This window comes from Denticeps clupeoides, chromosome 4 (assembly GCF_900700375.1).
Source record: "Denticeps clupeoides chromosome 4, fDenClu1.1, whole genome shotgun sequence".
Lineage (NCBI taxonomy): Eukaryota > Metazoa > Chordata > Actinopteri > Clupeiformes > Denticipitidae > Denticeps > Denticeps clupeoides.
Genome location: NC_041710.1, coordinates 4,223,196 through 4,236,649, shown reverse-complemented (window position 1 = coordinate 4,236,649; position 13,454 = coordinate 4,223,196). Strand labels below are relative to the sequence as shown.

The 13,454-nt window shown below is 45.3% G+C and overlaps 1 protein-coding gene across 1 annotated transcript in view; it reads right to left on the bottom strand.

Annotated features, from left to right (window-relative positions):
* col15a1b (collagen, type XV, alpha 1b) overlaps window positions 1-9,887 on the bottom strand; it is a 34,565-nt gene extending 24,678 nt beyond the window's left edge. Inside the window, exons 1-2 of the mRNA XM_028975991.1 lie at window positions 9,790-9,887; window positions 9,599-9,681 (exon numbers count right to left, since the gene is read on the bottom strand). Of these exons, the coding sequence (XP_028831824.1) occupies window positions 9,599-9,681; window positions 9,790-9,800 (94 nt within the window). The 5' untranslated portion in view covers window positions 9,801-9,887. The remainder of the gene's footprint in view (window positions 1-9,598; window positions 9,682-9,789) is intronic.
* Window positions 9,888-13,454: the final 3,567 nt, after the last annotated feature.

The following is a 13,454-nucleotide window of genomic DNA, read 5'->3' as shown; positions in this document are numbered from 1 at the left end:
AGGCACCTGGCTGAGACTGATGCTATGCAGGATGTATAAACCTGTATCTGTTACAATGGGGCATAGCAGCCTGGTCACAAAATATGAGTGTTACGATAGTATTGCACTTTGGGGGGGGGGGTCGTAGATGGTAATTACGAAAGCAGAAATGGCGCCGTAAACCCCTTAGGGAAAAAAAGCTTCAGTGTTCACCCAGCACATGTCTTGTCTTCATGCTGATGGCAAAGTGTGAGGATGCAGCAATGTGTGCGGACAGCCAGAGGACACCCTGAGTAGCAACACCCCGTGCCACGGTGGTGCTTGTGGCGGCTGTAAATTGTCACGGTTAAATGAACAGTGGCTAACAGAAACTTTTTTTTTATCTGGGGTCAGAGGTCAGGGGCGCAGGAAGTCAGCTTTGCCCCGCGACGCGCCTCTGAGAGAGAGGGATTCCCCACCTGGAGACGAGGAAGCGGCGAGGGGCTTAGGGGCACCGGGTGCTTAGGTGAGCCCCCAACCCATTACCCCATTCACACTGGCCCCGAGTCCGGCCACTAATTGGCACAATGTCAAAAGCCATCAGCTGTACGACGCAGTGGATTTATTCACCCGAGGGAGGCAGGGGTGCCGATGGAAGCCTTTTATGATCAATGTAGTGGCATAGTTCACATCTACGCCGTTTTTTTTACTGTTAGGTGAGGATTAAATTGAACACACTTGAGCACCTCCACTCTCACTCATTCACCTTAACAGGGGACACGGGCAGGAGCAAAAAACATTAGGAGACTCCTTGCATTTCTTAGCACACAGGTTGAGTCCTGATCCAGTATGCACACTGATCCAGTATGCAACTGCACCCCTCGTTTTCAACCTTAGCAAGATCGTGGCTCCTGAGTGGTGGAATAAAACCTCCGCTAGATGGCGGAACAACCTAGTTACCGACGGTCTTCAAGCACAAAATAAAACATCCCAAATGCTTGGATTAGCACAGTAAATAGGGATTCATGTAAAAGTCCCACCTCTAACTGTTGCCACAGTGGTGTTTGTCCTCACAGTTAAAGGAATGATGGCTAACAGTGGTATGTAAGAAGTAAGTAAGAAAGCTTGATCATGATCAGAAGGTTGCGGGTCCTGTCATGGCTGCCCACTGCTCACTAAGGATGATGGGTTAAAAGAAGAGGACACACTTGCACAGGCTGCTGTCTTAGCTGAGCAGGCTAATGTCCCAGCACACTGCTCCCCGGGCGCCTTTCATGGCTGGTGACAGCAGAGGACACGTTTTCATATTTGAATAAAGACGATGTGTGTGATGGGATATTTCCATTTTTTTTACGTTGTAAAAGTAATTACCTTTTAAGCCATAACGGTTCGTGCTCCTTCTCATCTGCTGTGTTCATCCATGGATCATCGTCTGGGCCACACTGTTCTTTTATCACTAATATCACAGTGGCTCTGTTGTAGTCAGAGGTTTCCCAGCCAATCAGGCGCTGCTGTTATGAGGGGCTTCATCCCACAGTAGTCCTGACCTGATGATGATCTCCCAAACATGAATGAAATGAATAAATCTCAGAGGCACTCTTTGGGGTCGGTACTGCGGCCACCAAGTTATTCGTGACCCGATGGCGCCACCCTGTGGGCAGACAGAGCAGCACAGCTGAGGTGTTCCTGCGTCTGAAGTGCATCACTATGGTCGCTGTCTTGTGGAAATGCGCAACATACTTTATTAACATTCAAAAACTCTGAAACTGTCACTAGTCATCATGATTTACAGTTTTGTTTTTTTGGGGGGGAAACTCATTGTGAATGAGTTCCATGAGAGAACAGAGAGTTTCCGACTGGCCAATGCGATGTCAACAAAAGGTCAGGTGGTTGGGGATTATCGTCACAGCAACAGGGACAACAGGAGCTGACAGAGGCCAGGGCTGATTAATCAATTAGCACAACCATAGAGGCCTTGCGGGTGAACAAATACAGTGGTTGGCCACTTTCAATCAAAATCACTCTTGGATGTGCGTTGGATGTTCGATTTGGGCCCTTTTATGACTATTTGGGCTCCAGATCAAGAATAAAATCCAGACTCATTAAGGAGACAGACGTTTGCTTATGATGCCGGACAGTGGGAGTCTGCTGCTTCGCATTAGATGTTCGTCATTTTGCTCTACCTCACCATCATCAGCAAAGAATGACTACACTTGCAAGCCCTCGGTAAAAGAAAGCGGGATGAGTGACAGGCGGCTCGTTTGGCCAATCGGAGCTGCCCGCAGGTGGACAGAGTGCTGCCTGTTCCGCTCCGGCCTGCAGGGGTGTTCCAGCGCCGGTGCGGCTGAATGCCGCGTCTGTTCGCCTCGTGTTTTCTTAGCGCGCCGCCCCTCCCCTGCCTCCGCTCTGTCACCGGCCTTTCTGGGGCGTGTCCGCAACAGGAAAACTTGTCAGGCCTCACACGTATTTACAGTCAGCGGTCCACTTCGTGGGCTGCGGAGCTTTGAAGGTTTCTGACACCGTAAATTATACTCTTGGTATATAATTGTGAATAAAATATGGAATACAGAATGAAGGCTATATAAATAAAAACTGCATCTTTCATAAACTAGAAAGGGTCATATTTTCCTGCCACAGCATGAAGAGTGAATTAATGTCTGCGGAGCCACAGCAGACAACTCTCTACAGGAGACAACTCTCTCTAGGAGCGCTCTCCTTCTACAACAGCCCGCAACCTTGGCGTAACAATAGACAACCAACTCTCCTTCTCGACCCACATCAGCAACCTTTCCCGCTCATGTAGATTCCTTCTCTACAATATCATAATGTCAACCCAGGCCACCCAGATACTGGTTCAGTCCTTAGTAATCTCACGACTGGACTACTGTAACTCCCTTCTAGATGGTCTACTATATACCATCCAACCTCTACAACTCATACAAAATGCAGCAGCACGACTGATCTTCAACCTTCCCAAGTTCTCCCACACCACCCCTCTGCTACCTGCCAGTAGCTGCATCAGGTTCAAAATACTGATGCTGGCCTACAAAGCCAAACATGGAGTAGCACCATCCTACCTCACAGCCCTTATTACACCTCGCACTTCAACTCGTTTACTCCAAGCCTCCAGTACTGCTCGCCTGGTCCCTCCATCTCTGAAGGTAAAAGGAAGACGCTCATCTAGACTCTTCTCTGTCTTGGCCCCACGGTGGTGGAATGAACTTCCCCTCGAGTGACAGCTCAGTCACTGAGCACCTTCAAACGACAGCTCAAGACCTTCCTCTTTAAAGAATATTTAGATGAACTTGTAACTTTCTTATTGCCTAACTTGTGTACAGAATCTACAACAGAGTGAATAAAAAGATTGTATTCGTAGTTGAACTGGAACTGATCACTTCATCGATGGTAACTTGAAAGCACGTTGTAAGTCGCTCTGGATAAGGGCGTCTGCCAAATGCCTTAAATGTAAATGTCTGGATTTATTGAAATAAACTTTATAGGACCAGGAAGTGTTTTCTTGCTAGTTTTGTTGGTGTGTAACAAATATCTGACACCCAGAAGATGAACTTTAATGATGTTAATAAGAACTTTGTGTGATCTCACACCAGGTTTTATTAAATCAAGAACAATTTCAATTGTTTGCCATCTGTATTCCAGAATCCATGGAAGTGCAATAGCTTTGCGGAAACGGCTTCACCTGTAAAGCCACAGAAGACCTTTCATCAAAATGTCGTGATGTGTATTTGATGTTGGGTTGATGGGGAGATGGGCTTTGTGCTCTGCAGGAGCAGATTATTGTGATGTGTCTCCCCAGGAACAGAATGCCAGGAATGTCCAGGCCATGGTGCCTCCCTCCACCCCTCTGCCCTCTATTCTGTCCCGTCTCAATCACTCCCTGGACCACCTGGAGGTCAGCGGCAGACAGGGCGGGGGGTACGGCAGTGAAATCCCCTCTGGTTTTATCTGCTTTTTGGCGGCAGAAGAGCTCTCTTGTTCAACAGTCCAAAGGGCTGGGAACCTGAAATCTGAGTCCTGATTCGGGTTAAAGAAGAACAAATGAAGGTGCTCAGGGACTCGGGGACAACATCCCACGTCGCAGGTTATCATGGTCCAATCCCATGCCTTTACCTGCATTAACAAGACTCTCAGTACGAATCAGTGCTGACCAGACAATGGTTTACGACACGGCACAGGAACCGTAATGGGAATACACACAGGAACATGCTACCAGTGACCATGGCATTTCATGCCTTGTAGAGATGACAGGTGAAATATCCACCAGTAACCGAAGGAGAACAATGGCAATGGAGTAGCAGACAGGTGACCGACAGATCAGTTTCCCACATGTTTATGTGGAATGTCTAAAAGCAATTACGATTATATGGGGACCTCCATTCACGCTGTCAAACAGCAGGGTTATTATCACTATCAGTCGGGATATAGACTTGTGATGGTCGTATGGATTCAAACCAGTGACAAAATCGAAACTAAAACCTCTAAGTCAGTGGTTCCACTGACCAAGACATCCCTCATCTCTGCCACAACCCACCCTAAAAAGTTTTTTTTCCCCATTCAGCAATGCGGGCAGACGCTCAAACAAGGGGCTGCCAGAGTGTAAGTGATGGTGTGTAGGTCAATTCCATTGTGCATGTGTGTTGCTCCACAAACCGCTCCATCATCTGCTGATCTATATCTCAATTTTTAAAAAAGTTGACTATTACATGCTTATTACAAGGACCACGGTTACCTGACCTTAGAAGTAGTGCTGCCCCTATCTCAACTGAACATGTTGAAGGGTTGTCTTTCATGCTTTTATCTTCAGTAGGGTTGACAACTGCAAGATATGAAAACGGTCCAACAATTTCAAACTGCAGCTGTCATAGATCTCACCAAGCACACAATTTCCAGATCTCTTTCCAGATACAGGAAACAGAAACCACAGTATAATAACGCAATTTAAATGATAGGGAAAAAAAGTCTTAAATAAAAATGAAGACACATTTTATTTTAGACACCATATTTAGTCTTGTTACATGATATATTTTGTTATAGTTCTCGTCACATGACCAGCATTTTCGTCTCATCCCGTCTTTATCACTTCAAAAAGGTTCGTGTGATAAAGGATATTTTATCTACTGAGGAGACCGCTGAGCATTTTAAGATGGTTATTAGCACTTCTCGTACAAACTTTACTGCCCAACATCTATGGCTGTTGATCCTATGTTGCTTGCTATTAGTTACATTTTTTTAGGATTTATAATACTGCCGAATAAACAAACAATAATAACATTATGGGATGTATTAGGCAGTAATGCACCATGTCAGACTGCAAAAATAGTTAAAGAATGGTTTCAGGGACAAAACAATGAGTTTTGGTTGACTTGGCCTCCAAATTCCACAATCCATCCAGTCTGGGCCATAAAAACACCAATTTGGGTCAGTTGGAGATGCGGGGAGCAGGTCCCGTGGACTGGAGCTGCCAAGGGATTCAGGGAACAGGGCAGAAACAAGAAACTCAGAAACAGGAGAAAACAAGAGCCGCTACTTGACTGTTAAAAACAGATGGCAGACGACAAATGTTAAAAAACACATTAAAATGGTCTGCGAATATGACATCACTGGAAAAGGTGGGAGTTGACGGTGGAATCTGTCTGGGGTTTCACAGAATTTATGACCTCAATAATCAAAGCCCTCCCAAGAGCTATGTTCTTTCTACAAACCTACACCCGCCAGCACATGAGCTACAGTCATCACCAGCAGCATCACCTACCACTTCCACCTAGTTGATTTCTGAAAAGAGATTATAATTATGATACACATTTTATTACTAAAATTATTTAAATGCAAAAAATGCATTAAAGGCCATTAAAAATAGTTCTTTTTTTTTCAATTTTGATTTTGGGATGCACTGCCTCTTTAAAATAACCTTGTAGCCAAAGACTGAATTCAGTCCATCACTGCAGGGGCTGAGAAGATGTGAGGTTACAACAAACATTATGGGCCCTGACAGTCTGGTTTGTTAACTGCCACCACAGAACAGCAAATCCTGTAAATCTGGGCTTCATCTGGGACATCCTGGGCCTGTTCATGTTCATGTCCATGTTCTCTACAGTGTTTCCTGTCATGCCCAGGATGCATCGCATCACTCCTGTTTACATTTCCTGTGGATGTTTTTTTCTTAATACTGCCATTGCATCGTTACATATCTTGCAGCCCTGTCATACGATGTTGTCAACCATTCTTGTTAAACATCGAATTTTTGAAACTATAACCACACATTTCTAGTATTTTGTTCTGTATGTATGACAACCCAATGAATAGATGGAAATGTGTGAGAGCCAATGGTAAACAGTAAGAAGAGAAGCAGCCTGCTGGGTAATCTTTACTCTTTAAGCCCTTCTGACCTCTGCTAAGACCATGTCGTGACTGCGTTTACACAGTCCTCTATGACGAGACAGCCTCCCACAGAGAGCGAGGACAACCCACGCCTTTTCACAAGACCTCCGCGTCCCCTACCGCCTTCTCAGGGGGATCCATTTAAGACAGTAGCTGCATGAAAACATTCAGAGCTCAGTCGTCCCCGAAGCTCCAGTACATCTCAGCTCAGCAGCGGAGTCTGAAGATTGCCCAAAGAGGCTGCCCTTCATGTCCTGGGACACACACAAACTATTTCAAGTTATTTTTGAATGAAACTGCACACACACACACATAGATATTTACACAATGAGATATTCAGCCAATCAGAATGGCAAAACGCTATGATATTTATATCCAGCTTTATCTTATTTTTTAAGCTTAGATACATCAATGTGTGACAATCATGCAGACATAAATAATGTGTTAAATAAAAGAAACTCTGTTAATCCAAGAGCAAATGGATATGAATACATTTTTAATAATTATTTAAACAGCTGCTTATTTTCTTTTAAAATCAGAAGCAGCTGGTGACTATGAAATGTAAAATTGCAGACAAAAAAAGATAATGTATAATATAGAATATATCCGTGTGTTTAAAAAACGTATCTTGAGTCCATATTGTTCTCCCGCTTCAGTAAGTAAAAGTCCATTTCAATCCCATGGCCGAAACCGGAGTTGGGATCAGGTGAAGATATTCATGGTAATATCCAGCCATGTGTGTTTCCTTCATGTGACAGGAATATAACGTGTTAAGTGTGCTGTTACCTCCAACAGGCTCCCGTAATTCCCATCGCTGCCCACCACGGAAAAAGAGAGGAGTAATCTGGGACCGCATCCAAAGCATTAAGGCCAATTTACAGTCACTCTCGCGCTGAATGAGCTTTTGTACAGAAAACTGTATCACAGAAACATGTTTCCTTCTCAAATATCAAGCTGATTATGGCCTTTTCACTTTCAGGACGAACCTCTTTGTTTTGTCACTGTTTATCCCAACTTCTGTCTCTGGAGAATTTGTTTGTTACCCTTTTTATTTTAAAAGATTTTTGAGCTTTTATTGGATCATTTCTAGATTAGATTTGCTGCGTGCCTTTTTTGGCCAATCAGCTCTGAAATCTCATTTAGGGGCAGTGGTGGCCTAGCGGTTAAGGAAGCGGTCCTGTAATCAGAAGGTTGCAGGTTCGATTCCCGATCCGCCAAGGTGCCACTGAGGTGCCACTGAGCAAAGCACCGTCTCCACACACTGCTCCCCGGGCGCCTGTCATGGCTGCCCACTGCTCACTCAGGGTGATGGGTTAAATGCAGAGGACAAATTTCACTGTGTGCATTGTGTGCTGTGCTGCTGTGTATCACATGTGACAATCACTTCACTTATGTTGAGGGAAACGGGAGAGACAATAGACTCCTGTGCTTGTTTCCAAGTACACAAAATTATAATGTAAGATACACCTTTGAGCACTGCAATGTCACAAAAATGCAAAGCTTTCATAAATGCACACGTTTCCTTTCGATGCAGTAAAATTTCTATCAATACATTTCAACAGAGGTCACAGTGGTAGCAAGTAAGGAAATGGAACCACTAATCAGTAGGTTGCTGGTTCGAATCCCGACCTGCCAAGGTGTCACTCAGGTGCCACACACTGCTCCCCGTGCGCCTGTCATGGCTGCCCACTGCTCACCAAGGGTGATGGTTAAATGCAGAGGACACATTTCATTGTGTGCACCGTGTGCTGTGCTGTGTATCACAATGACAATCCCTTCACTTTTTCTTTCACTGCACCTGACATCACATTTGCAAGATGCACAGTCACAGTGGTGATTCATTATATGACACTCTTTTACATATATTCATATTTATATTTCATTTACAATAAGCCAATAAATGTTGTGATGTCTGTATTGGCTAACATATAAAAAAACCCTTCATTATATTTTTTCATTGCTTTTGTGTTAATGTTTGTATTTTTATTCAAAATAAAATGGAGAAACCATCATGGTTCGTAGCATCCAGTTATTCCACAGGAGCAGACAGAAGCGCCACAAGGTCATGAGCAGAAGAAGTCATGGGCTTCTCTCTGCATGCTCAGACTTCAAGAGAGACTCTCTGCTCGAACCTCGGACCTCCCCATCAATCCAGGCCAGGGGACATACAAGTTTTCATTCACTCAGGACGACAACCAGAGAGGACAAGATACATGAAGGTGCTCAACAGGAAGCTTGGACAGCTCTGCAGTGGGAACCCCAAAATAATCCTATCCCCCTCAGACGGGATTTTCTCCAGAACCAGGGACCACGAGGGACAAGATTTACGCAAGAAGCGGCTGCTGCACCTCCTAACGCAGAGACATGCAAACTTGTGCTGGCACAATGAAATGAGGTTTCAAAGTGTGTTTGACCAGCTACTTCCAGACATGCACACACAAATGTGCCTGAGATATTTTTTTTCTGCAAAAACAAAATGCTTTGTAGCTATAAGTAATGGCAGGGTTATTGCTCAATAAGGTCCTAGAGGGCAATTTGAGGACAAGCCCAGATGAAACGTTGTACTGTCTCAGCTTCTGATTCCATCTAACAGGGGACGGATGCCACGGAAGAAAACTGGACAAGGCATCATCCAATTTATCCAGTTTTCATGTGTTACAGATCACATGCTCCTCCTGGATCATGAAGTTCTGCCTGTTCTCAACTGCTCAAACGGCCTGTCACCATGTCATATGTGCCAGGGACCCCAACACACACTAAAGATGGCACATTTACATGATCGTGGGACATAAATCGGCAGCGATTCGGGCAAGATTGGTGAAAATAAAAGGAAATGTAAAATGAGACAGGCAACATCTTTTTCTCCAGGTTTTTTTTACAGGATGCATTAGAACTGTCTCTACGTGTCCATCCTATGAGCTCTCTTTGGATGAGGCGGCACATCCTGGGTTCCGCTACATCATTCACACTGAATTTTAATATTTTAAATCATGTTAAAAGAACATGATTTGATCGTGTAAGAACGACTTAACACCAAATTACGTTTGCTACACTTAATAAAACCATTTGCTAATTTAATATGCATGCAGATGAATTAGAACAGCCTGAATGAAACGAATCGTGTGGAACCAACGTCCATTATTCAATTAAGTAGATCCAGTTGGGGCTTTTTTTTTTCAGCGCAGATGCCAGAAATGAAAATATGGAGGGTTTTAGATCTCTAGAATAAAACGTTCGAACGTACCTTCGATGACCTGGAGCGCGGCGACGGCGACGACGGCGACGTTCCAGAGCAGGAGCGTGCGCGCTCCCGGGGACCGCGGGGACCTGCGGCGGAGAAAAGAGCGCAGCTGGGTCACCGTCCCGCGACACCGGCGACAAGCAGACAACAGTCATAAAAAAAAAAAAAAAAAAAAAACACCCCACACAACTCACCGAGCCGCCATTCCGGCGGAGAGAAGACAGACTGCGACCCGCGAAGCGGCGTCTCTCCTCCCGCTGCCGCCCGAACAAAGAGCGCCTCAGTCCGGGCCGCGGAAACCCGACCCCCGAGCCGCCGCCCACCTTTATATATATTCCGCTGGAGCTTTTAACCCTCACCTTCGGCCACAAACGGGACTTTTCCCAGCATCCGTGGAGGTGCAGGGGTCGAGCCCCGGTGACCTTTTGACCTCTGTGCTTTGCGCCTCCTCAGCGCTCCAGAGAGCAGAACTGTCCAGGCACTCGTATCGATGAGGAAAAGCTTTTATAGATATTTGAAAATAATAATAATTCATAAATGAAAACATCCTGTTTTTGGTTTATAAAAAAATCACTTTTATGCACTTTTTTTCGTTTCAGCTCCTGACACCCACAAAGCCTGTTATCTGCCCTGCCATAATAATTGCACCATAATAATTATTGACGTTTGTCCCCTCGAATTAAAGGGAGTGTGGAGATTAAGTACGTAATTGATTAAACTGGACTCATAAACGAAGGGTTGTGGGTTGAAATCCCGAACCGCCAAGATGCCACTGGTGACGGTGCCGTCACAGGACACAATACTCTGATATGAGTGACTACCTGCTTTAGCGTGAGGGAACTTGATTTGCAGCTTGCAGAAGATCCTCCTTGAAGGAGACCACCGGCAGAGAGAGAGAGAGAGGGGGGGGGGGGTGCAGGCGGCCGGACTCTCACTTCAAATGGGCCGAATCCCGCAGGAGCGCCCCAAGGCGCCCGTACCTGCAGACGAAGACAATGGCTCCGCGGAAGGGCCCGGAGGCCGGGGCAGACAAGAGGCTCCCCATCTTCATCGCCGTCTCTGGGGCGGAACAAATGTTTTAGCCTGAGAGGTCCGGCTGTCAGCCTCGACGCCCCCCCATCAGCTCAGTTATTTGTACCCCACAGAGCCAAAGAGGGGAAAAGAAAGAGCTAAATAGTGTTCCGCAGATCAACGGATGGATGGGTTTCGTCCAAAACCTGCTTTGTCAGCTTTGGTGGAGAAAGCAGAGTCTTCACAGAGCCTTTGAAATACTGGAGAATGCAGACAAGATGGCATTCTTTCCCTGAGAGTGGTCTTGTAATGACTTGTGCTGTGAAGGTGTGTATTTCACAACCTCAACCATGGATGGAATTGGGCGCCATCTTGTTTTTAAATGGTGGGAGCGGCAGTTGATATTTTAGCACATCGGTGGAATAGTTGGTCCTACACTGGGACCTGGGACAGGATGTGGACTGACCCATGTCAGTTTTTCCGGCATTTACACCTGTTCTGAGCATTGTCTCCATTTTCTCAACCCCCAGAGAAGCTGCCCAGAAGGTCAGAGGTTATGGGTCTTTGAGGTTAAGTGTCAAGGGCAAACGGAGTGATTATGATTTCTACACATCGTCTCCCGGCCAACACATTCATGAAAAAGAGTTTGCCAACACGGTGAAGTGAAGGCGAAGTGATTGTCATTGTGAGCCACAGCAGCCCAGCACACGGTGACACAACGAAACGTGTCCTCTGCTTTTAACCATCACCCTGAGTGAGCAGTGGGCGGCCATGACAGGCGCCCGGGGAGCAGCGTGTGGGGACGGCGCCTTGCTGAATGGCACCTCGGAGGATCGGGATTCAGACCGGCTTCCTTACCCGCTAGGCCACCCCTGCCCCAACAGACACAATGAGGGAGTATGTTGGGTTAGTTTAAGCTAAGATTTTTTTAAATGAAATATTCTCTCCTTTAAAGTGGAGAGAATATTTAGAAAAAGCTGGGGAAGCGCAGCGCGTTTTGGAAAATCTGAAGTCTCCCCGGATCCGGAACTACACCCAAATCCTGGAAATGTGACGTGATTTAATGGAGCTTTTGCCTCCAGCAGAACCTTTGGTGCAACGGAACGTTAAAACCCGGATTCTTTAGCGCTCCTGCATGCGCGTTCTTTGATTCACATCCCGTTACTCCGCAGTAATAACTTACACTACCGGAATGCCATGGCGGCTCCTTTCTGGCACTGGCCACGTGGTGGACTGTTAAAATTCCGCTTTGTGTCCCGGACAGATGAACTGATGTTTGTGGCTTGTTGATTGATTGCTCTGGTAACCAGACTAATGGCCGGCTTGTGTTTGGAAGCGGCTACACCAGGGAACAGCTACTGTATTCACGTCCACTGGAGGATCTGACTGAATGTGACTCGTGAAGAATGTGAGCCGGTGGGATGTGGCTGCGTGAGCTCAGTTCCAAGAGAGGATGGGGAGGGGCAAGGCTGGATGGAGAGGAGAGCTAAGAGGCCAGGAGAGACTAGGAGAGCCCAGGACATCGGTGCCAGGGGAAGGAAGGGTCGCGCCAGGTCGCTGCTGTCTGCTCCTCTGCATGTAACAGGTTTATTGCTTGGACTGACCTCAGGATCAGGCCTCACCAAAATTCTGAGGCCTGTATAACAAAGTTATGACATTTATTAAAGTCTTAAAAACATTGAATAAATTGATTGGCCAAATATTTTATTTTCTTATTTTTTATTTTCATGACCATTTACGTTGGTAGAAGGCATCAAAACTATGAATGAACACGTGTGGAGTTATGTACTTAACAAAAAAAGGTGAAATAAGTGAAAACATGTTTTATATTCTAGTTTCTTTGCTCTGATTACTGCTTTGCACTCTCTTGCCATTCTCTCGATAAGCTTCAAGAGGTCGTCACCTGAAATGGTTTTCCCTCTGTCATTCCCCCATTACAGCTGGTGTAAGAAGGTAGAGGGGAACGTCTCAGGAGGAAGAGCATAGCAGGGAACATGAGTGGTGTCAGTCAGAGGGACCCGAGGAGATGCCTTGGAATCCAAGACGGGTGAAGAACAGAGGAAGGATGTGTGATTTCTCAGTTTTTTTTTATTTTTAATCAATTTGCCAAAACCTCAAATAAACTTTTTTCCTGATGTCATTATGGGGTGTTGTGTTTAGAATTCTGAAGGGAAAATGCATTTAATACATTTTAGAATTGAGGCTGTAACATAACAAAATGTGGAGAAAGGGATGCGCTGTGAATACTTTCCGGATGCACTGTAAATGTCGTTCGGAGGTAGAATAATTTATTACATAAAAAAAAAAAAAACCATTCAATAATTACATTAAACATAAAGATCAAGTCAAATCAAGTCTCTCAAATCGCCAAATAACTCCAGAGTGAAAACTATCTATCTGACAGACAATAAATCAAGTATCTTCACACAAACTTTCCAACAGTTCATAATACAGTAAATACATTGGATATTCATCAAATAACACAATAATACACATTTTAAAACATTTCATTTGCACAATCCGCTCAAAAATCCACAGACATTTCCTGTTAATAAACTGCGTTGGTTTGTTCTTAGCCGGCCGGTCCAATCGCAACACTAATAGACTGTTAATTATTTCCTAGGAACACGGCACACTGGATTTGGCAAGAACTACACCTCAAAAAATGAACCTTTTTATAGCCGTTTGGAGTGTTTATACCTGGTAAAAGGCTTCAGCTCCGTTACAACGTCTCTGGAGCGCTGGCTTCCGTGTATGCAGGGACACAAAGGCCACTTGCTTTACTCTCCTCACGTCAAACCCTTCCTGCAGTTTCAGCCCCTTCCTGTGATTGGCACTCTGGCACGTG